Source organism: Vitis riparia, chromosome 6 (assembly GCF_004353265.1).
Source record: "Vitis riparia cultivar Riparia Gloire de Montpellier isolate 1030 chromosome 6, EGFV_Vit.rip_1.0, whole genome shotgun sequence".
NCBI lineage: Eukaryota > Viridiplantae > Streptophyta > Magnoliopsida > Vitales > Vitaceae > Vitis > Vitis riparia.
This window is the reverse complement of record NC_048436.1, coordinates 1,263,355-1,285,503: the sequence shown is the minus strand read 5'-3', so window position 1 is coordinate 1,285,503 and position 22,149 is coordinate 1,263,355. Positions and strand designations below refer to the sequence as shown.

At 33.7% G+C, this 22,149-nt stretch overlaps 1 protein-coding gene across 1 annotated transcript; it reads right to left on the bottom strand.

Annotated features, from left to right (window-relative positions):
* Positions 1-871: 871 nt before the first annotated feature.
* LOC117916462 (protein transport protein Sec24-like At3g07100) lies at positions 872-17,626 on the bottom strand. Its single transcript, XM_034832516.1, has 14 exons — positions 17,143-17,626; positions 16,762-16,827; positions 10,676-10,729; positions 10,412-10,584; positions 10,071-10,257; positions 9,759-9,904; positions 9,522-9,676; positions 8,849-8,930; positions 8,644-8,759; positions 7,659-7,757; positions 4,182-4,305; positions 2,532-2,809; positions 1,691-1,905; positions 872-1,595 (listed from the first exon to the last, which is right to left on the bottom strand). The coding sequence occupies exons 1-14, from the start codon at positions 17,468-17,470 to the stop codon at positions 1,384-1,386; spliced, it is 2,235 nt and encodes a 744-aa protein (XP_034688407.1). The 5' UTR covers positions 17,471-17,626; the 3' UTR covers positions 872-1,383.
* Positions 17,627-22,149: the final 4,523 nt, after the last annotated feature.

Sequence of the window (22,149 nt, the reverse complement as noted above, 5' to 3'; positions counted from 1 at the left end):
ACATGTTTATATATGTTACATAACACACATTATATATAGTATTCTTAAATATACAAATCTTAATTAATTTTAATTATTATATCTTTTATATAATAATTAAATAAAATATCAATATAAATTAATAAATAAAATTATCAATATTTTAATAAATATATATATATATATATATATATATATATATATATATATATATATATATATATATATATATATATATATATATATATATATATATATCAAGGTTTCTTTTAAATCATTGAATAGATCCAAATTAAAAATAAGTGTATATAAAATATATTTTTGGCATTCTGTTCTTTGCTCCCATAGACAATGCCAATGAAGATGATAAATTTTTTATAAATGATTAAAAGTCTATTTGGCAATTATTTTAGGAAACGCTTTTAGTATTTCTAATACTTGAAAATTTTTATCATTCAAGTATTAGAAATATTATAAACATTTTATAGAATCACTCCCAAATATATTCTAAATTTTTTATTCATCTGTTTGTCAGGTACATGGAGGAAATTGGCAAATTAGCATTTATAGCTCTCATTTGTACTCCTTTATAAAGTTTCCTTGATAAGATTCTATTTCTTTTTCACGCATGGGAATAAGGTTGTAGCCTTTGAATTCATGACCATGATTTTGATAGCTTTTGGAAGTTTTCATGTGGTGATTTCCACCCATCCAAATTTGATAGCTTTGGTGGGGTGATTTTTTCATTTTTGCCCCTTCAGAATCTGTTCAGTTCGATTTGATTTCTTCGGCTTGAATGGTTTGTCGGCCTTTTTACCGATCCCTGGACGGAAGTCTATCTTTAGCTACTGATCATGTACCAAATCAATCAAGAAGAAAAGGCTCTTATCCAGGTACGAAACAACAAACTTGAATACAGAGCAATGAGCCCCAGGATTCCAATTTCAGAACATTCCGAGTCTTACTATCAATATAACTCAACTATGAACAAATAAATTATTTTGGTTTTTGGCAGAATGATGAATTCCTCACAATATGGAAAAACAGAGGAACTAACGGAAAGCAACTGGTGCTAGCGCAATTGGAGTCACCTATATTTTGAGGTTGTAATCAGAAACACTGGCGGCTATATAAGTACAAAAACTGTATGTGCCACTCACTAAGATCTATATAATTTGTACTAGGGGCAACCTGCAACAAAAGAAACTGGGTATTCCTGCATTAGTATGGAACTTCTCAGTCTTGATTTGCCTGAAACTGTTGAAACAACAAATACAAGTAGTTCATATCAAAACTCTGCCCAGTACTTCACTGATTCAAGCATCCTTGATGAATGTCTAGTTGCACCCTCCTGTAGCCTGTAAGTTGCTGCCAGTTGAGATCCAGGTACAGGTTTTCTTTCTGTTATTTCATGTATTCCAAGACGCTGCGGGTAATATCCTCCAGAAAGGAAACAAAACCCATGACACTAGTGAGACCACTTCCCTCAACATCCTGTTCCTCGATAAGATAATTCTCAAATGCCGTAGCATCATCCTGCCCTCCCCGGATAAATAGAAGCTTTGGAGTGATACTTCTCTCTTGCTTCAATTTGTTGATTGTAGTGCGCAATAAACCTGTAGTAGAAGACATTTAGACAAAATCAAATTCTTTCCCAGTTTTGAAAACTATATTGGTTCTATGGAGGCAGCAACAATTAAAATCAACTTACAATCATGAGGTGGGGGGTAAGGAAGTATAGGGTCTGCTGTTGAAGAATAAAACACAATTAGAGTTGTGAATGCATCGAGGAAAAATATTGGGCTACCACTGGTTATCAGGGCAGCACGACTCAATGAGTGGCGTGGATATGCTTGTTTATCAGGAGTAGAATATGATGTTAGTACTGGATATACTGCACGGTGAAGGGAACTTGGTTCCAATGCACTGCATCAAAACATCCATCATAGAAGAGAAGGATTAAGCATCCTACAATAATATTGCATTCTAACAAAGGAAAGATGGAACAAAAAAAATTAGTGCCAAAGAAAATTACTAATTTTAAGATAAAATTCCAATTTACACTAATTAATGATAAGATGACTTGGGGAGTGGGTTGGATTGGGCTGGCACTGAGATCTATGAACAATATTGATCCCAAGAACAGGTCAAGTTGCCCAGTACTTGGTTCAGCCTGCCAAGGGGAAGTGATGAATAAAAAAAATTATGTTGATCTCCAAATTTTCCATGCCCAGTAAAATAAGTGGGATGGAAAATTAAATAGAAATTAGAATTTGAATACCCCATATAGTGGTATAGTGAATCAATGTTCCCTCACAAGCAGGTGTGCCAGCGTGATAACATACCAGAATGAGCAAAACCACTTGGGTTTTATGATATTATGTTTTCTCACAAATCCCCATCCTTGTCTCAAATTGCTTCTTAACTTATCCACGACTTCATATTCTAATCTAACTTTGGCAAATGATTCAATGCATAACATTTTTTTAATTACCTAAAAACACTGCATTATAATTCCCAGGCATAACCATTCAAACATGATCACCAAATACCTGAAGAGGCACTGCAGGTAGATCCTGTAGTCAGGGTGTACACCTTCTTCATGGAAGCGAAGAAGAGGATTTCGAAGCAAAGCAAATACTAAGCGAGGTAGATGCTGCAGTTGTGGACATTGTGAGAAAGCCACATCAACATGAGCAGTTGTTGAGCTTCCATTCCTGTATTGAAGAAGTTTATAAGCATCATTGTACTGAGCTATGAGGATTACAAGCCAATCATGAAGCAACATCCTTCCCTCCCGAACTCCTTGCTCCAGAGAAGCTAATATAACCTGTAGAACCACATGCAAAATCAACTAGTGAGAATGCAATGTAATATGAAAGAGCAACCTATCTCGGTGTTTGTGGTTTTGTAAATTATGTGATATTTTAGTAAGGAACTGGAATCCAACAGGACAACCCAAAAGCCAATAAACATACTACATTCAAGATTTTGGATGGTGTGGTTCTTTCTCCACATAACCATCTAAGCTTTGCCTAATGCATTTTCACAATTTTTTATTTGGCCAGGATTTAAGTTAACCACCCAAGCTTCCATCAGAGCAAGGAGCTCACCCAAATCAGGGTACAAATTCAATTTTGAAATGAGAAAACTGCATCAGGGAACTAGTGGATTCCTCAGAAAAGAGTAACTTATTTTCCCAGCTGGCTGATGCGCTTTTTATTCAACTATTCTAGGAGAAATGTTATGCAGAGTGTCTTGATTGCCTGAAAAATGCTCAGGCCATGATGGTTCCTTGGAAACTGACAGAGGGGAAAAAACCTAAAGTTAAGGGGGAAAAAGGCAAGAAAAGGAAAATCCAAAATTTTCCTTTCTTTGGTTTTCAGAAGGAAATTAAAGGAAAAGAAAAATTAATTAAATAAAACAAATAAATAAGTAAAATGAAAATAAATATATTAGGGGGGGAAATACAGGATTTCGACACAACATTCTCCTGTTTAAAGGCCAAAACCTCTTCTTTCAAGAGCTTCCATATAGTGAAATTCTACCATCATCAAACAAGTTTAATTGTCTGACCATTGATATTCTACTGAATATGATGGCAATTGCTCCTAAAAATATATATTTCTTTCATAAATATAACATGCGCTCCAATAGCATGACTTCATCTCCATAATTGGCACCCAGCAAGCACCAGGATGAGAAGTGGGGTATCATCCATAATGACTGCATCCAAGGAAGATGCTGCTTCATCAGCTGTCATGTGCAGCTGTGATGGATAAGGGCAGGTAGGAGATCGAGTCTGATATGGAAGATGAGCTGATCATAGGAGATCTCTTGGGATTTTATTAGGAGAGAACTTGAGAGTTTAAGAAATGGAAGAGAATTCGAGGAGAGAGTTTTCTGGTGAAATTGGGGGAGACAGCAAAAAGGGTGTTGCCACTGTCTAATGAATGAATAATCAATTTTACTAAGCAATTGTATAAGGTTAATATACTTTATGATGGGATCATTCTCATTCAGAACTCCCAACATATCTAACACTGCTTGTTTCTACCAGCCATTATATTAGAGAGGTCACAAAACAAACAGGAACTTGGGAATGAGCTTCCTTGTTTACATGGTGCAAAATGAGAGTGCCACAAGACCAGTAAGGAAAATAAGGAATGACATCAAGCAAGAAGGAGAGAAAAGAAAATAACCTTGTGAACAAGCACTGATAGAACCACTTCAGGATCAACACTGTCATAAAGTTCACTGCTATTTTGAGCAGATAAATATTGCAATGTCCGAATTCTCAGTCGCCGTTTCAGACAATGCTTGGGTCTGCATAATCATTCATTATATCAACTTAAACCCAATCCTTTTAAAGTAAATCTGAATAGTTAGCAAATTCATTGAAGTAGCTGTCTAGGTGGAAATTTAAAAAGAAGGTTAGGGTGGGGGGAGGAACTGGGAAGAACAAGTGATGTAGAAAACTAGAGACAGAATTCAACAATCTAAACTTTGAAAAACACATTCATAAGAAAAATAACGTAAACAACTTTCCCGAATCAACACAACCTAGGCTAAAGATAATAGCACATAAAGGTATAAAACATCAAACAAGCATTAGCAGCATGATGCAATTGCATGTTATCTTCCAGATATCAGGAAAACAAGAACCAACAGTAGTGGTAGGCTAGAAAGTTCATTAAGAATTTCCAATATACCAACATTTTTTTTTATAGGTGAAAATGTTAAGTAAATGTATACCAACATAATTTCTTTAGAATCATATAGTAGACAATATTCATTGAAACTAAGGATAAAACATTGAGAAACTACAATAAATTAATTTTTTGTGTGGCAAATTCTAAAATGAAAAATAACTAGGAAAAAGAACTGCAAATAGGCTAATCCTTAGATATCAAAGAGTAACTCCAGTAACTAATCGAATGAAATGGTCAAACTGTAATAGTTGGTTCATTTATAGTGGGCATGAAGATAAGGTTACACAAACCCAAGCTTAGACCTGAAACTAGGTTTCTGGTACAATCACCAACAGACTTTATCAATCAATTTGGCAGGCATCTTAAAAAGGAAGGTCATAGATGCACCATCAAAAAGGGACTGATGCAATTTGAAAGTTCTCGAGACAAGGGAATAAGTTAAAGGACATGTACCAAGATTGTGAAAATGATATAAAGGTGTATGCCTTAAGGAAGGATACTATCTGCATCGAATTGTCTTTGGTCAGACTAGGGCCCTAACTCATACATGATACATTTTACAAGTTGAAAACTCTGGCTTGTGTGTGCAAGTGCATCTGCCAGTTGAGCTGCTCATGCTTGTGTGATCTCATTCCTGAGCAGGAGTGTCTGCCAGTTGAGCTGCTCATGCTAGTGTGATCTCATTCCTGAGCTGACAATGGGGTTGCTCATGTCTCTGTGTGTGTGTGTGTGATAGGTGTAACCTGTCATTCCTGAGCAGAAGTGTCTTCCAATTGAGTAGCTTTTGTGTGTGTGTGTGTGTTAATTTGGCATTTCTTGAAAGGATAATTTCAAAGGGAAACATATACATTTCTTTTTTCTTTCTATTGACAAATCTATTAAAAAGCACTAGAAAAAGGAAGGGATAAAAGGAACATCTAAGGAATGACTGAAAAAAATAAAAAAAATAAAAAATGAAAGAAAAGGAGCCAAAAAAACTCTGACTATAGCCTCATGTCATCACTAACCTTCCATGAAATCCAGAAAAGAGAAAAAAGAGTTTCCTTCCCATAAAGAATCCCTAGACCACTAAAAAAACCCCAAGACAAAGGTGTTACAGTTTTAATATTGATTATCCCTAGATAAGCCTAATTGACATCAAATGGGATTATATATTGATAACCAATAATATTAAGTTTTTCTTTGCACACCTTGCTATAGTTCTCAATGCTGAGACCCTACTGATTTTCTTATAGGTAAGATTCCTAGAAGGTCTTCTATGGTTCTAAGGTTCTGTCTCTTGTTCTTTATCTTTCTTTTCTTATATTTTATTTTACATTTCTCCATTGCCATAAATTTTTCTTCCTTGTTTCTCTCCTTAACCGTAAAAGCTTGAAACCTTAACCTGCCTATTTGATTGTAAACAACCATTCTAGGGTTATCCTACATCATTAAGCCATCAGGAAGCACCACCCAGATATCTCCAGAATCTTTCAAGACTGGCTTTGTCCTCCACACCAACAGATTTCAAGTTGACAATCTAAATACCAGTCTTCTAACCTCCTGATCTTCATCCAACCAGTGAAAAAATTATGATCCTCAATGGTCAACCTTCTAACCCTGCATCACAAGACTGAGAAAACCACAGATGCATGCCTCCTTCCCCAACCATGTATCATGTATACCCAAAACTCAAAATTGGCACCTTGTATTGGTGAAGGAGAGTGCCCACTAGAAGTATCCATGGGGACCAATTTTTAGTTCACTTGATCATTCCTTGTTCTCTAATCAATGGGAGGACAAACAGCAGTGCCTCAAGAAGTGCAAAGAGTTTCAAGCTAGATATCATTCCCAAAACCCCTTTGGCTTAGAGAAAGCCAATTTAACTTCACCCAAGTTGCCACAATAAATAACCTGCATTCATCCAACCTGGACTCTTAAAAGAGCAATCGTCAAAATTGAATTTAATCGACCTAAGAGGATGAAGACTCCACATAGATATACACTGCAGGCAATTTTCCTTAGTCCCACATCTTAGAATCTTTCATAACTCATCAAAGAGGGGACGCCAAGTAAATTCTTTTGCACTACAAAATTTTAGCAAGAGCACTCCTGTTATCTTAATATATTCATGAAACAAAGAAACAATTTAAGAAAGCACTCTAGGAAACTTCTAACAAGCTATAATGTCCCCTTGTTGTCAGTGTACCACTAAGTATGGAGTATGCATGCAGAAATATATATCGTAAGTTCATACCCGTATCACCTCATGTCTAAAACAAGTATCTTACATGTTTTAAAATGTTTGTGTAGTATTGCTTTTGGAATCTAAATCTATGACCCTGCTTTCTTCCATTTTGAGATCTGAGTTAATCACCATTTTTATCAACTGCAGTTAGAGACCTAAGAACCTGCACTTTGCATTAGTTTCAATATGCTCAAAGAGCATCAATAGTCTGTTGCTTCCTTGGTTGGTGGCTGGCAACTGAAACCATGACCTGATGCACAGGATTCACACTATAAAAATATAAAGAGACAAACAGTCACTATTTTGTCAAGTTTAATCATAAGATGATGGCCAGCATCAGGTTGACATGTTGAATCAGACTCCTCAAGTTTCATGGCTTCACCATAACATCTGAAGCATGTCTACTAATCTCAAAAAGTGATTTAATAATCACTTTCCAAGCAGGCACTTCCGTAACTATAATAAATTCCAGTGCAAAGGCACAATGTGCAATGTCTCCGAAATTTACTGTTAGCATACAGCAACAGAAAGCAGGCATCATTCAGATTTCTACAAACAAAACTTGGAATTAATTTCTGCCAACAACTGGTCAGTAGTTCTAAGTAACATCACTTTCATGATAAAATAAAATAAAATAAAAAATTGTAATAATAAATAAATTAGATGATAAGTTCATTCACTATAAAATAAGTTCACCAAGTCAACCAAATTATTGATCATGACTGTAGGATTAACCATACCTACTTGCAGAAACTGATCCTGGAGTTGAAAGTTCATCAGGGGGCACAACAACAGTGTATTGAAATGCAATCTGTAACATGGGAGGTTCTGACGTATGTCTGCAAAAGGACAACATCTATAAAGTTACAATTCCTCAACAAATTATTGAAATCAAATCATACAGCAGTAGTGCCATACATCACACAAGAAGTGCATATGGAAAACAATTGAGGAATTCATCATTGACAATTAAAAAATGGCAGAAAAGCGTCAAAATGAAAGAAAAAAAATAAAAATTCTAGTGAAACAAAGAGAATCCATCAAAAGGTACCATATGAACAGATTCAAGATATATTGTATGTAAAGGGATGACTCCACAAAATTACATAATGGATGGAAATGAGTGTGAATTAGACTAAATCCTATTTGGTAATGCTGAATCTGGGCGTCAACCAAGTGGTGATTGTTGCATCATTCTTACTGGGAATAAGGGGCATGCTCCAAATCATGGGACCTTACAAACCTATCTATCCTAATGGACATTTGTTTTGCATAGTGACTGGAGCAATTGCAAACAAACTTTTCTTCATTGTTCTCTTATAAGCTTTGGCAGAAACTCTTCTCTTCGGCAAGCATTTCTTGGATGGCTCAAAAAGAGATCTAAGATACAATAGTTATGTTCATCCAAGGGTTTGATGAGAGGACCAAGAATAGGGTGTTGTTCCATTGTGGTATGCCAGCCACCATGTGACTGATTTAAATTGGAAAGAAAAGTAGGATCCTTTAAAAAATAGAAACCAGTTGATACGTTATAGGACAAAAGTCTTTGGATCACTAAAAAGGTTCATTGGTGTCCTTGTCAGAATTATTCCTATGGATTCAATGGTTGTTTGCTAAGCTAACAAAAAATGCAACAAATTGATCATACAATAGTCATTTAGTACTTAATTACATTTGGCTAGAGAAAGATAATAGGATTGATCTTTGACAGAATCATATTTATACCTGGAAAACCCAGTAGTGTTGGCAAAATCAAAATCGTAGGCATATGTGACATAAGAATCACAACAAATAATGTGTTGCACATTTTCGTACTGTGGATCTGGGAAGAAATGACCATACTGCAAAAATTTAATGTGAGTGTAAATGTAAAATAAACAAAGTGTAACACAGCTATGACAATCTTAAAGGACATGATATGATCACTCACAGAATTTCCAGGTCTGAATTCAGAAGACGTCCTTAATCGCAATATACAACCAAAAGCATATGGTCGACTTAGCATGCGATACCTATAAAAAGATCATTCACGACGTTAACATTTGCAAGGATAATATCATTAAAATATGAGATAAGAATTACTTTATATCACTCTCATAAATAAAATATTTTTTTCTCTAAGTAAGATTAAGCCATTCGATTAGTTGTACCACAAAGACATGTATATCATCTAGAATACTTTGGCCAAACAAGGGTATCTAACTTAGGAGGTGTTTGATAAAGAACTAATCATTGAAAAGTGAAAAAAAAATATAGATCCCACTTCTGAAGTAGATAACACAAATTTTAAACCACTTAAAGCTAAACAACACCAAAAAAACCACTGAATTTGTTTAGTAAAAGAGACCTGACTAACTACACAAAGCAAAACACAATCAGTGAATTTTTGTACAGTTTTTAGTCTAAGTTTATAATTCCCTATTTCAAGGTTAGCATATCCTTTTTTTTAGCATTTTCATTCAATTTTTTTTTATGAAATGAAGCCTGTTTCTGATTGAAAAGAAAGCATGTATACTATCTCTAATGTAGATTATAAATGTATCCATATTAAAGAAACTATGAATAATTATAGCAGGCTAATTTCTAAAACATTTAATACTTACATGTCCTGAGGGAGTGTGGAATCATCAGTATTGGAATACAAAAAAAGTGAACCTCCACTTTCAATACTAAGAAATTTTAGGGATGCCAAATCCGTATACTCGTTTGTAACAGCAAATATATCCACACAAACACCTGCTTGAACAGCGACAGCAGCCTGTGAAATATGTGTCAATGTTTATGTTCTACAAAAACATCCAACTAAAGAAAAAATAAATAATAATTCAGATCACAATTACCAGATCTTTGTAGAATGGTGTCTGCTCAGGAAGCAAAGCTCGATCTGCATCCTCACCTTTACTAGCATATTGCTCACCATACCGTCTTGTATCTAGTTGGCCAGCTCCATAGTCAGGAGGACCAGACAAAAAGGCAAAGACCCTAGCTGCACTTATTTTCAATGAAAATAACATGTAGAATGTCCTTAGAAAGTGTACAAAAAATAACAAAAGTGAAAAAGTGAAAAAATGAAATTTAAAAGTTAAAGCGGAGCCATTAATTGCACAAGAACTGAGCACAAATAGGGTGATGAGCTTTGAACATTATCACACCTAAGGCAAATGTACTTCCATATTCTGAACCAAGGTAATTAAAAAGGGCTTCCATTGCCACTCCAAAACCTCGGCCACCCAACAAAATGCCATCTAGTCCTTGACCTGCAGCTGAGGTTCTTTCCCATGAAGTAGTTGGCTTTAGTGTTTCAAGTGCAGATGCAATACGGTCCTTACAAGTTTCCACCTGTAAAAGCATTGCTGATTATTTAGGGCTTAATCAAAATTACTAATACAAATAAGAAATTATGGATATTGACTGATCAGACAACTTCCTAGTCACTAACTGAAGAAAGAACTCCCAAGGAGACAAAATAAAGTGACGGACATCAGTAACACACCGGAGCCAAAAATGACAACAAAGGCATAACATCTTCAAGCTCAATAGGCAGGCTTGCATCTGAATCTGCAGGGACGAAAACATTCTTTACAACTGGTACAGGCCCTTGAACATCATACAACCCTATTTTGTGGCTAAATGTAGCAAGCCCAAACAGTGCTCCAGGCCCAAGAGCTGTAAGAATAAAAGAAAAAGTTAAGTTTTCGAAATGGAAACTTTGTGCATGATAGAAACTGAGAACCATCTTAATATATAAATAAACTACCTTCCAATGCTGCTAATAGAGAGCTTTTAATGAGTTCCAAAAACTCTTCTGAAGCTGCAGATAAATTTAAGAAAAAGAAGGAAAATGCCCACCTGTCAGTATTCATCTTGTGTCATGCAGGGAAAAAAATGCATTAATAAAAATATTATTATGAAATAAAGGACATGAGGGAAATATAACAATAGGCTCAACAGAAATTTTGACACAGATAAAAGGAAGTTAACGTACCATATAATTTAAAAAAAAAAAAAAAAGACACTATTGAACTACCAATTAAGGGAAAAAATTATTAATTGGTTCAAATTACAGATAAATAAAGATATAAGTTGTGCACAACTTACTAGGGAAGTAGAGAGTGGAGGGGAATGGCAAAAAGAAGGTAGATTCTAGATATGAACATTGTTTTGAGCTCCCAATCCCATTGATGGAGACAAGTGCCAGCCGCCTTTAAAAGTTTATCAAAGGCGCAAAGGAGAGGGCTTCAAGGTCCAAGCTTTAATTTGGCACTCTCTGGATGATAATGGGCTTAGTTGGGATCTTATATAAGTCAATATGGGTTCAGCCTAGAAAGCACTTTCAGAAATTAAGTTATGGGCCTAGTCAATGGTTATAAGTTACCATTTTCAGTCATTATTGTTGTCATTTTCCAATAGTCTTTAATGTGGTCAGTAGTCAGTCCAAGTTTGTCATTTTCAAGTTGCATTTACCGAGTCTAGTTCCAAGGAGTTATAAGTCCCTAGAAAAGTCTTATATAGTAATTCATTAGTCTTTTGGGAGGAATCAATGAATGAATGAATTTTCAGCAGCCATTTTTTTCCTTTGTGTGATGCAAAGAGTACATAGGTGTGAAGCCTAAGGTTTCTAGGAGTGAAGGTCCTTTCAATTATACTCTCCTTGCATTTTATTTTCTGTACTGCATCACCCATACAATCCTATACCACATGTTTCAATCTAAAGTCCCATCCAAACTCTTCAACACCAATTAACAAGTTGAAGTTCTGGTTTATTTCCTTATATTAAACCAGGATAATATACTCAACCCCGTCTACCAAAAGCCCTATGCCCATTATTTTTTTCAGCTACCATTATAAATTGATAAGTTTGAAAGAATACAGTTGTCATGGTTAATTTTCTGATAATATTCTAACATTTTTTAATTATCTCCTTCACTGAACTATATATTCTTTTATAAAATACGAAATGGTGATCCAAACTTCCATAAGAGGGATTTCTCTTCTAATTTACTTGCATGGATACTAGAAAATTCAGAAGAAAAAACCACAATTTCTTATCTAAGTTCTCCTTGCTTTCTATGTGTTTCTTTTCTCCTGGGTACTAACTTTTTTTATCAAAAACAAAATGTATTAGAAATGGGTAAAGCAAGTACATGAGAAGGATGAGGAATCTTCCCCAAATTTACAAAAACTGATCAAAAAATGAAAGATTAAACCTTCTCCAAAAAAAATTAAAAGACCTATACATCCATATAGAACCATATGAGAATATACAACATGAAACCTCTCATCCATCCATGAGGATTAACACACCTTCAAATAGAGATCAAAACAATTCTCCTCTCCTCCAAAAACTACCCCTTACGACTTACACAATAAATGCCAATCAAGTTAAACTACATTGAGAGGAATGCCCTTAAATGTCGTGGAACAAGAGGCCTGGAAGGATGAGTAGAAATGAATTAGATCCCATTGTGTCTTTGAAGTCCTTTGATGGTCCTCAAAAATCCTAGCTTCTCTTTTCCTCCACACAATCCATATCAGTGTGAGACAAGTGATTTTCCATAGGACTTTACCTCTAATGGAGCTCCTCAAACCTCCATATGAAATGGACAACATATCACATATACGTCTAGGAGGTACCCAATCCAAACTGGCTAATTTGAATAGCCTGTGCTAAACACTCAAAGTCAATGGACAATGTAGAAAAAGATGGTCTATTGTTTCTTCACTCCTCATGCACAAAATGCACCATCAAAGCAAAGGCCCCTTTTATACCATATGGATTTCTTACTGTCCAACTACACTAGACCTCCTAATCCTGGTTAGATAAATATACTATCTAATTTAATTCGAGAATTCAACATTACAGTTTAGACTTTCCATGAACATATACCTAATTTGGATATAGAATACAATATAAATTCTTCTAGACTAACTACTATAACCTATTAACCAAATAATACAGAATAATTAAATTGGAGAGTGTTGACCTTTCTCTTTGATAGTAGTTTTTCAGTAGGGCCTTCCTAGCATTTTTTGACTTCCAAAAACTGTAGTTATTCCAAGAGGTTAATCACACACTTTGGCATCATTGTGGTCCTTGTAAGCTTTTCTTGTGTAAAAGAATTATATCAACCCAACAATACATGTTGGGATGCAAAGGGGTTTAGGCTCAAGCCATGTCCCTTCAAAACATAGGGCCCAACACTCAGGATTGGTGAAAATTAAAACATAAATATGTGAGAAAGAAAAATGGGAGTGTTGGGACCTGAGGTGTGATGTGACTACTGGAACTTTAAGGCTTCAACAATCATATCCCTATCTCCCATTTTGAAAAATGGGATGGGGACCTGCCAGGCAGCACCACCCTGACTCCGATGGGCTCAATCATGCAGCCTAGGTGGGTTTTAAGGCCCAGTTCAGAAGCAAAATTGATTGAATGAGAAAAAGGAGAAAGATATCTCCTCAAAGAAAAATTTAACAAAGAAACAATCCAGAAGACAGGAACCAAACACTAAAACAACAACAACAACAAAACAAACAAACAAACAAATAACCAAAAACAAAACAAAAAGAAAAAACATATACACCAAAGAAGAGGACAAAAATTGCCAGAGAAGTCTTAAAGCGTCAAAAATCCTGTCTTTACTGCAGTATGTGCCAAATTGGCAAGTTTTCACACCCATGCAAAAGAGCATTGCAATATCAACAACTTTCTAAAAGACTGGTGTCTCCAAGAGCTTCCAGCTTCTGACTAACCCCCATATTAGAAATATCACCTTTGACAATGATGCCATGGAACACAAGATTAGACACTTCCCTGAGATTGAAACAGCTCTTAACTCCACCTTAATGGTGGCCCCATAATTTAATAGTTTAGACAATACAAAAAAAAACAAATAAATAAATATACTATGGGTTCTTTAAATTCTAGGAACACCCATCTGATCTGAATTGCTTATGAAGCATCCACAAAAACTGAGTTGGACAATGTCTTCTAGTGACAATCACACTCTAAATATACCAAATGGAGGCAGTCATGTACATTTCCATGCCTAAGAACCCCCTTTGACCTCTAAAGCCAAGAAGGAGTGAGTCCATGAAGCTGTCAAGATGGGAGTAACTTCACACTGAGAATTTTCTCATATGACATGTTCATGAAACAAGTATCTTAAATTTCCTTCTTAACTAAACCATCTTTTTCGCGTTAACCCTGTACTGAATCACTACCAAGTCAGCGCTTGAGTTTGGGAGGGGAAAACTCAAGTGGGGATATTAAACAAATTAGCACAAATGACCTTAAAAAAGCATGCACAACAAATCCCTTAATGACAGGAGCCTCAACTTGAGTTTTCGCACGTAGACAAACATACACCTTGTTGAAGTTTCTAAGATGGGGAGTTTCCATTTGACCATGATTGCTCTAGCTTATATATTATTTCCTGTCATCTTATTTATTTCGCTTTAAGGACATTAATAATTGTTGAGGTGCGGTTACCTATCAAAAAAAAAAAGTAAGTGTTGAGGTGTGATCAGGTTTCCTAGAGACAGAAGCTTCATGAGTGGTGGACAACAGTGGTTGTGGAGATTAATTCCTCATTGTCCTCTTTGGTTCAACTGATGGAGTGCAATAGAAGAGAAGCAACCATTATTACGTTTAATTTCATACAATTAACAAATGTTCTTCGTGTTGATCATGATGTAATTACCCAATACCCATTATCTAGCCCATGACTCCCAATGCCAATACAAAACTAGGGTTTCTTAAGCAATCATATCTAATAAAAAGGCAATCACAGCCCCGAATGAATCATAATCTAAAATTTTATTAAAATCCTAAATCTCCAATTTGATAAACTACATGGTTATATAATGGTAGACTTTAATGACCTTTCCCCTAATAGGACAGCTTTCCTAATTCCTTCTTTTTTCTTGCAAAAGTAAGAAAATTATAGAAAGGATATTATTTACAAACTAAAAGAAAAATAAATTTTTCTAATATAATAAGAAGAATAAAAGAAACAAATAGAAAATTATACAAAAAGCCAACCACAAACTAAAATAGAAACTTAACAAACTCAAACCAAAACTTAACAAATTAAAATAGAAAACAAACTATGGAAATCTTCTTTGAATATTCTCCATTTTCATAGAACTTCTATTCCCCTTCATTGCCATTCTATCTAGCATCACCACCTTCTTTGTCACTTGGATAAACAGTCTTAGCATCATCTCCAAGTTGTTTCAGGGTTGTCATGCAAATCAACCCAAAACTACTGATTCACATCACAGTCATCCAAGTCATTTCATGACTCAGCAAAATATTGAACTCAGTATTGGTATCATGATAAGCATGGTCGAGGTGGACACAAATTGGCCTAATTATATCAATCTCGGCCAAGATTTTGAACCCTGTGCAAGGGAGTAATTTCTTCAAGTCCTTTGTTTGATTGTTTGGTTTTTTTTTTTTTTTTTTTTTTTTTTTAACTATTGTCCCTTTAATTAATTTTTTTCATAGTACCATAGTCTTCCTTTTCAGTGAAATGTTCTTCTTTGTTAAAAGAAAATAATATATATATATATATATATATATATATATATTTAAAAAAAAAAAAGGCAAACATTAAACAAGGCCAACTCTAGAGCAAAAGAAGTGTGCACACCACCATGAAGCAAAAATCAAATCAAATCAAAAATATAAATAAATAAACACTAAGGGCCAAACTACTAGGCCATAACAGCAGCCCCCAGAAATCCCCTAGTCTCTTTCCTTACAAATGCACCAAAACAAGGCCCAAGGAGCAAATTTCCATACCTTCCTTCTCCATCTCCCCTCAAATTACCTATCCTTAACTAAAAATGACAGCACCCAAACAATATAAAAGAAGGAAAAGAACAATGTCCCACATTTTAGGCCATACAAGAATAAAGAAAAAAATGATTTGGTGTCTCCTTGCTCTTGCTTATCAAAAATTTATAGTCTCCTTGCTCTATCTACATAAGCAACACTAGTTCAAATGGGCAACCCCCTTATATAAGTTGAGCAATGATGAGAATCATCTCTCAAACTGCTTCTCGAACAAAAATTCACACCTTAAGACACATAAGAACCCCCTAATGAACAATAATCTGAAAGGAGTGAACCCCTGAAGAAAGCTTCAAATAAATGAACTTTATTTACAAACAATCCTTACCAGGGCCATTCTATATTAAAAAATTCTTCCTTCTAAGGGACAAATTCAATAGCTATACATCAGGCCCAAGAAACTCTCTACAGCCCCAAGCTCCAAATCATGACAGCTTTTATGAACTTTGGGTTCCAAGTACCATTTCCAACATTTAAGCAACAGAAATCAACAACCGAGGCTTCTCTATCCTCTGCTAAGGCAAAAAGACTGGAGAAACAATTCCTGAAAGAAGCCTCCACAAAGATTGAGGCAGAATTTTGCCTTATGCCACTCCCCACAATAATACTGGTGAGACCAACAAAAAGCTCTCATCCTTTCCTTATAGATCTGCAAATCCATCAACCCATCGGATGTCACACTTCTCCATTTCCCCAAATTTTTTCTCCACTCCACAGCCTATCTCTATCCCCTGCAAACCTGCAATACCACTTGACCAGACAGGCTTTGTTAACCTATCTTTATCCACCAGTTCTACCTGAAACTTTCATGACATCAGCAGACCTTTTTAATCCAAATTTGTCTGCCCTTGAAATTGGCATTTTAAGCAAAAGTTTATTCTTGCATATATGAATATTGCTGGTTGCATTTGCGGGCACAAGCTAGAGAGTTCTCCATACTTTTATTAGAAGTAATTCAGAAAAGGGTAGCAATAAAATCTTACAAGATAGATCAATGGCTGCAACATATACTGGGCGAGCCTGCATAGCTTCTCCCTCCGATCCTTCCACTACAAGAAAGAAGATAAAACCAATCTCAGATTGCATAAGAGACCAATGAAACACTGAAACCCAAAAAAAAAAAAAATCCATTTGCTTGCCGAGAAATGTAGGAAAAGAAAAGAAATCAAATTTCTGAATTCTAAACTTCTGATTAACCGAGAAAACAAAATCCTCCACTCAATCAAGGTTCATATCCTTTAATTCCATTTCATAAACCATAAGAACATATAGCACAAGATTCAATTTTTCTTTTATTTTCTTTGCTTTGCCTCAATACTTTCAGCAATCAAACAAACTCCTTCACATTGACAAACGAAAATTACCAGGCAATTCGAGATCTATGAATGACGACATCATCTCCGCACACGACTGAGGTTGAGAGTAGCGAGTAATGGCCTCAGATGTGAGGCCGTTGAGGGTTCCACAGAGAGAGCAATTCCAAGCCCACTGTTCGAGTTCACAGTAAGTATTGAAGTAAGCCCAGCAATTCTCGCATCGCGGTAGAAGATGGCCGTCCGATCCGTATACCGGAGAATTTCCGTTCTCATCCTTGGTGGCGAACGGCGTGACCGTGACACCCCACGGTAGTCCCGAGCCTTCTTGGGCGTCGGGGTCCATTGGGAACCGTGACATCGTTGCCCTGACCGCCATGAATGACACTTGAGAGAGGAACCGCCGAATTCTTTTTTCTTTCTCTTTTCTTTCCTTTTCGTCTGCTTTTCCTCCGGTTTGTCCGGAAACAAACAGGAGAAGGAAACGGAGGATGCACAGCGCGGGACGACGGTGGGAGGTTAGGTGGAGGCAGCTTTCGGGCGTATGTTAGCAATGGCCCTGCTCAGGCTTCCACATAGGGTGAACCAGTAGGGTTTCGCCACGTCAGCAAAAGTAATGACACGACAGACACCGATTACGACACTGAGCGCCACTGCCTCGTAACTCAATTTCAAAACTCTCCGTTTTAAGTGTGCCAGATGCCATATCATTTTCTTTTGTCAAAAAATTTTAATATTTTAGATAATAAAATATAACGAAAAATATAGAAAATTTATCATTTCTAGAAGCTTAATTTTCTACTTAAAAATGTAACTACAAATAAAGATTTCAATAAACTAATTTTTTCTAATCTTTTTAAATATTTTTCATTTCAAATTTAAAACTCGCTAAAGAAGTAACTCAAAATCTTTGAATGTTATATATAATTAAGCTTTACTATATAAATATAATTTATAAAATTTCTTTTCATTAAGAAAACTATGAGAATTGTTAAGAAACATTTGTTGATCACAAGGAAATATGAATATAACTTTAAGCTTAACATATGTTTCTAGGCCTAAGACATATGTGCGAGTCTTTAGCCTTTGTGTGTGAGCTCCAAGCAAGAAGTCAAGTTAGACTTACTCGAGATAGGTGGAAAAATGATAATGGTTTAGTGAGCTTAGAATTAAGAGCATGAGAGGAAAAAGACGGTGTTGGACAAGGCTAAACCATAGGTAATAGCACTTAGCTTGGTCGACATGTGATGCCTTTTAGCCAAATTTAATCCCTAGGGTAGAAGGGGCTTGACTCAAAAATAAGACAAGACAATGGATATATGCATATATAGTATATTTGAATCGTAGTTTGCACCCTAATTGTCTTCAATTTTCTTACCATTTTAGTTTAAAAGGTTGTAAGAAACACTTAATTGCATTATCTCTAAAATCATTAATAGTAAGTTAGAAGGAACGAATTTGAAAGCCTTTTAGTTTTAAATAACTTTTCAACCTATGAATCTTTTGGTTTTCCTTCATTAGGACCTTTATGTTTTTCTTTGCAATGACTTTACTCTATTTAGAGGATTTACTAGTATATGGTTAAGTTAACAATTCCAATCTGAATCATAAATCGAAGTGCATTACTACGAGCTTGAAACTTGTTTGGACTTATTACAAAAGAAAAAAAGAAAGAAATAATTCAATTAAAAAAAATGGTTTCCCTCACTACTCAATTGAGTTCGTAAAGTTTTTAAAATACATGAAATATTTCTAACATAATCTAATTGTGACTTGTAATATATTATTCTATATGCAACTTTAACTAACTAAACCTTACTCTTAACAATTCTAATTGATATCTCTAACATTCTCCCTCAAGCTCATGGTAACTAATGCTTCTAATTGAAGTTCGTACTAAATTTCAAAGAATCTAGTATTAGATATAGCTCAGGTCAATCAGAAAGGTATTTGTTAACATAAATGTTTGATTTTTGGAAGAAGATTATATGATGAGTAACAAGGCAAAACATGATATTAAATCGGAGAGAACTTAAAGATACACTCATATTTGCACAAAGGATTATAGGTCCAAAGGTTTCTACACCTATCATTCCTAGCAGTTTTAGTATACAACAATCTCATCATAGTGGGAGGGTTGTTATACATTTGGATAGGTTCATGTATTTGAGAGATTCTTTTGAGGCCATTGTAAAGGAACATGATATCGATCCTATGGATTACAATGAAGCTATGAGTGATGTAGATGTTCATCTATGCCAAGGAGCTATGGAGACAAAGTTAGAATCTATCTATTCTATTCGAATTTAAGATCTCGTACAAGCAACTAAATGGATAAAACTCATAAGGTGCAAGTGAGTCTATAGGGGAAGAAAGGAGTAAATGGAAAGTCTTTTAGAATGATATGTAGATATTTTAGAATAATTTTAAAGATAGAAGGAAAATCTTTTTTTTTTTTACAATTAAGAAATGATTGTTATGTATACAACGATAATAATAAGGCTCATAAATCTTCAACAATAAGAAATATTTAAGGTTATTGAATTGCATATTAAGTTAGGATTTTCTAACCTTAAAATAATTAACTTTTCAAACCAAATGAAATACATTGTAATTATCCTATTTTTAAATAATTAAAGTTTAAAACTTTTAAACATCAAATTTCCAATAGTCCCCCATAAAGTTTAAAATTTTTAAATAAAAATAAAGAAAGTAAATAATAAAACAAAAAAAATTGGATAACTTTATACTAGGTAATAAGTGTAGGTGTCTTTCAATATTTAGCATTGACAATTTCTATTTGAAGATTCATAATGAATTATGTCTTAAACTAGGTCCTTGAACCAAACTTCTTTACATTACACACATAATATTGATATGAGACTATTCTAAGTGGGTTGACACTATTAATGGTTATGCATTGGTATCTTGATTCTCATGAGTTAATAAGGAGTAACCCAATTCCATAGTCCTGACCTTATGACAACTCTCACTTAAGTGAGTCCTCTAAAGGTACATGTGACCTGTAACTCGTAGCATTTTCTGCCTTAAGCTCATTAAATGTAACATTTTTCCTAACATCACATTAGTAACACTATCATCATAGGGATGATGGAGATACTCTTTCCTCAAAATTAGTGCTACCTATGAGTCATGTAATGTGAATCGTTTCTACCCATTGAACCTTCTTCGAGGTCAAAGGTTGGGTTATCTCCGGAGTTGACTCTTTTGTGGACTTAGTCCATCCCCTTCGATAACTATGGATCTAGCTTACTTGCTATTCATAAGACAACCACTCCTTAATATTTAGGTTTTTTTTTTCATCTTATATACTTATGCCAATTTGTCATATGTAATCATATCGTCCACTTCTTTCATATCATTATAGTAGTATAAATGTCTACACATTCAAGAACAAATTAATAGGACATCACATTTAGATATAAATTTACTACAAATTTTCAAAATTTAATTTTTTACCATATAACAAAAACCAAAATAAACTAGCATCAATTCTGATGTTTTTTTTTTTTTAAATTAGAACTCCAAAGCACAATTCATATTTATCCTAACATTCACCACAACAAACTATTTCAATTAATTTTAAACAAATAAAAAATAGTATTTGGTAATCTTGCTCAAATTAAAATTTTGAAAATTAATTAATTAATCTCAATAAACATTTATTTCAATCATAAATCTATAAATTTGAAGATACACCATATGAAAATAAGCGCTTAACTTAAAAAATTTCTAACATTTTCTTAACAACCATACATAATTAAAAATTCTAATTATTATACAATTACCAATTCCAAACTAATTAAATACATAATCATTATAAAAAATTTATTATGGTAATAAATTATGGCATTTTTGAATATTTGGAAATATGTTGAGCTATTATTTTTTTTTCAAATAAAAAAAGAAGAAATATAATAATTAATTTTATAAATATTTGTAACTTGTAAAAATAAATAAATTTAATAGTTAACAATATTAAGACATTAATAAAAACAAACAATTTAAGACTTAATACTTAATAAAATTCAACACTATTAAAGGATAAATAATCTAAGCACTTAATTACATTAATCTTTATTAAGGTTTAAATTAAATTTAGGTTTATTTAGACTTCAGATAAAATAAAATAAGCATCACTAAAGTCATTAGGTTGTTAAATTGATTTACTAAATAACTTCTTAGCAAAAGTTTATTATTTTTTATGTAAGTCATTTTAAGGTTAATTTGTAATATTAAGTTGTTTTATCGATATTTGTTTGAAATTTAAGCAGCCATGAATGTTAAATAAAGCAAAGTGTGAAAAAAAAAATCTACAAAATTAATTTTTATGTTTGTTCCTATTCTATATAATTATGATAAGAATATTAGAAAACTAATGATTTGAAAAAAAAAAAGCAGTTTAACATATTTTCAAATATCCTAAAACTCTAGAATTTATTGCTATAATAAAAAGCTATATAAAGATTAATTGTGTAATTAGTTAAGAAATTGATAATTAGATAGAAATTATAGTTTCTACTTATGTATTATTGCTAAAAAAATGTTAGAAATTTTCTAAGTTAAGTTTTATTAATTACCTATCGGGTTTTTATGTAATTTATCTTTGAATTTCCAGATTTATGATTAGAATTTGATGTTCTATTATTGTTATTAACTCATTAATTTTAGATTTTCAAAATGGAAAAGAATATCAAATTCTAACTTATTTTCTTTTCTATGTATTGGAATTGTTGATTTTAATAGACATTTAGATGAATATGAATTATATATAGGAGGTGTAGTTATTTTTTTATTATTATTATTATTAAAAGAGGACACTTTATTTTGGTATTTAACAGACATTTAGATTAGTGGGACATGTTTGAAATTTAAATAAATGAGTTTTGGATAAATTTGAGATTTCTAAAAGAAAATTAGGACAGGTTTGGATATTGCCTTATCCCGATTATTTATAAACTTAATTTAATTTATTTTTTATTTTCCTATTTGTAATATATAGATAATAATAAAAATAATAAAACGTTTTTCAATAGA

Excerpts from the sequence above, each read along its gene's own strand:
- LOC117916462 (XM_034832516.1), bottom strand. The coding sequence starts at position 17,470 with ATGGCGGTCAGGGCAACGATGTCACGGTTCCCAATGGACCCCGACGCC. Across the intron at positions 16,828-17,142 it reads CATAGATCTCGAATTGCCTG|TGGAAGGATCGGAGGGAGAA; the intron begins GTAATTTTCGTT and ends TCTTTCTTGTAG. Across the intron at positions 4,306-7,658 it reads GGATCAGTTTCTGCAAGTAG|ACCCAAGCATTGTCTGAAAC; the intron begins GTATGGTTAATC and ends ATGATTATGCAG.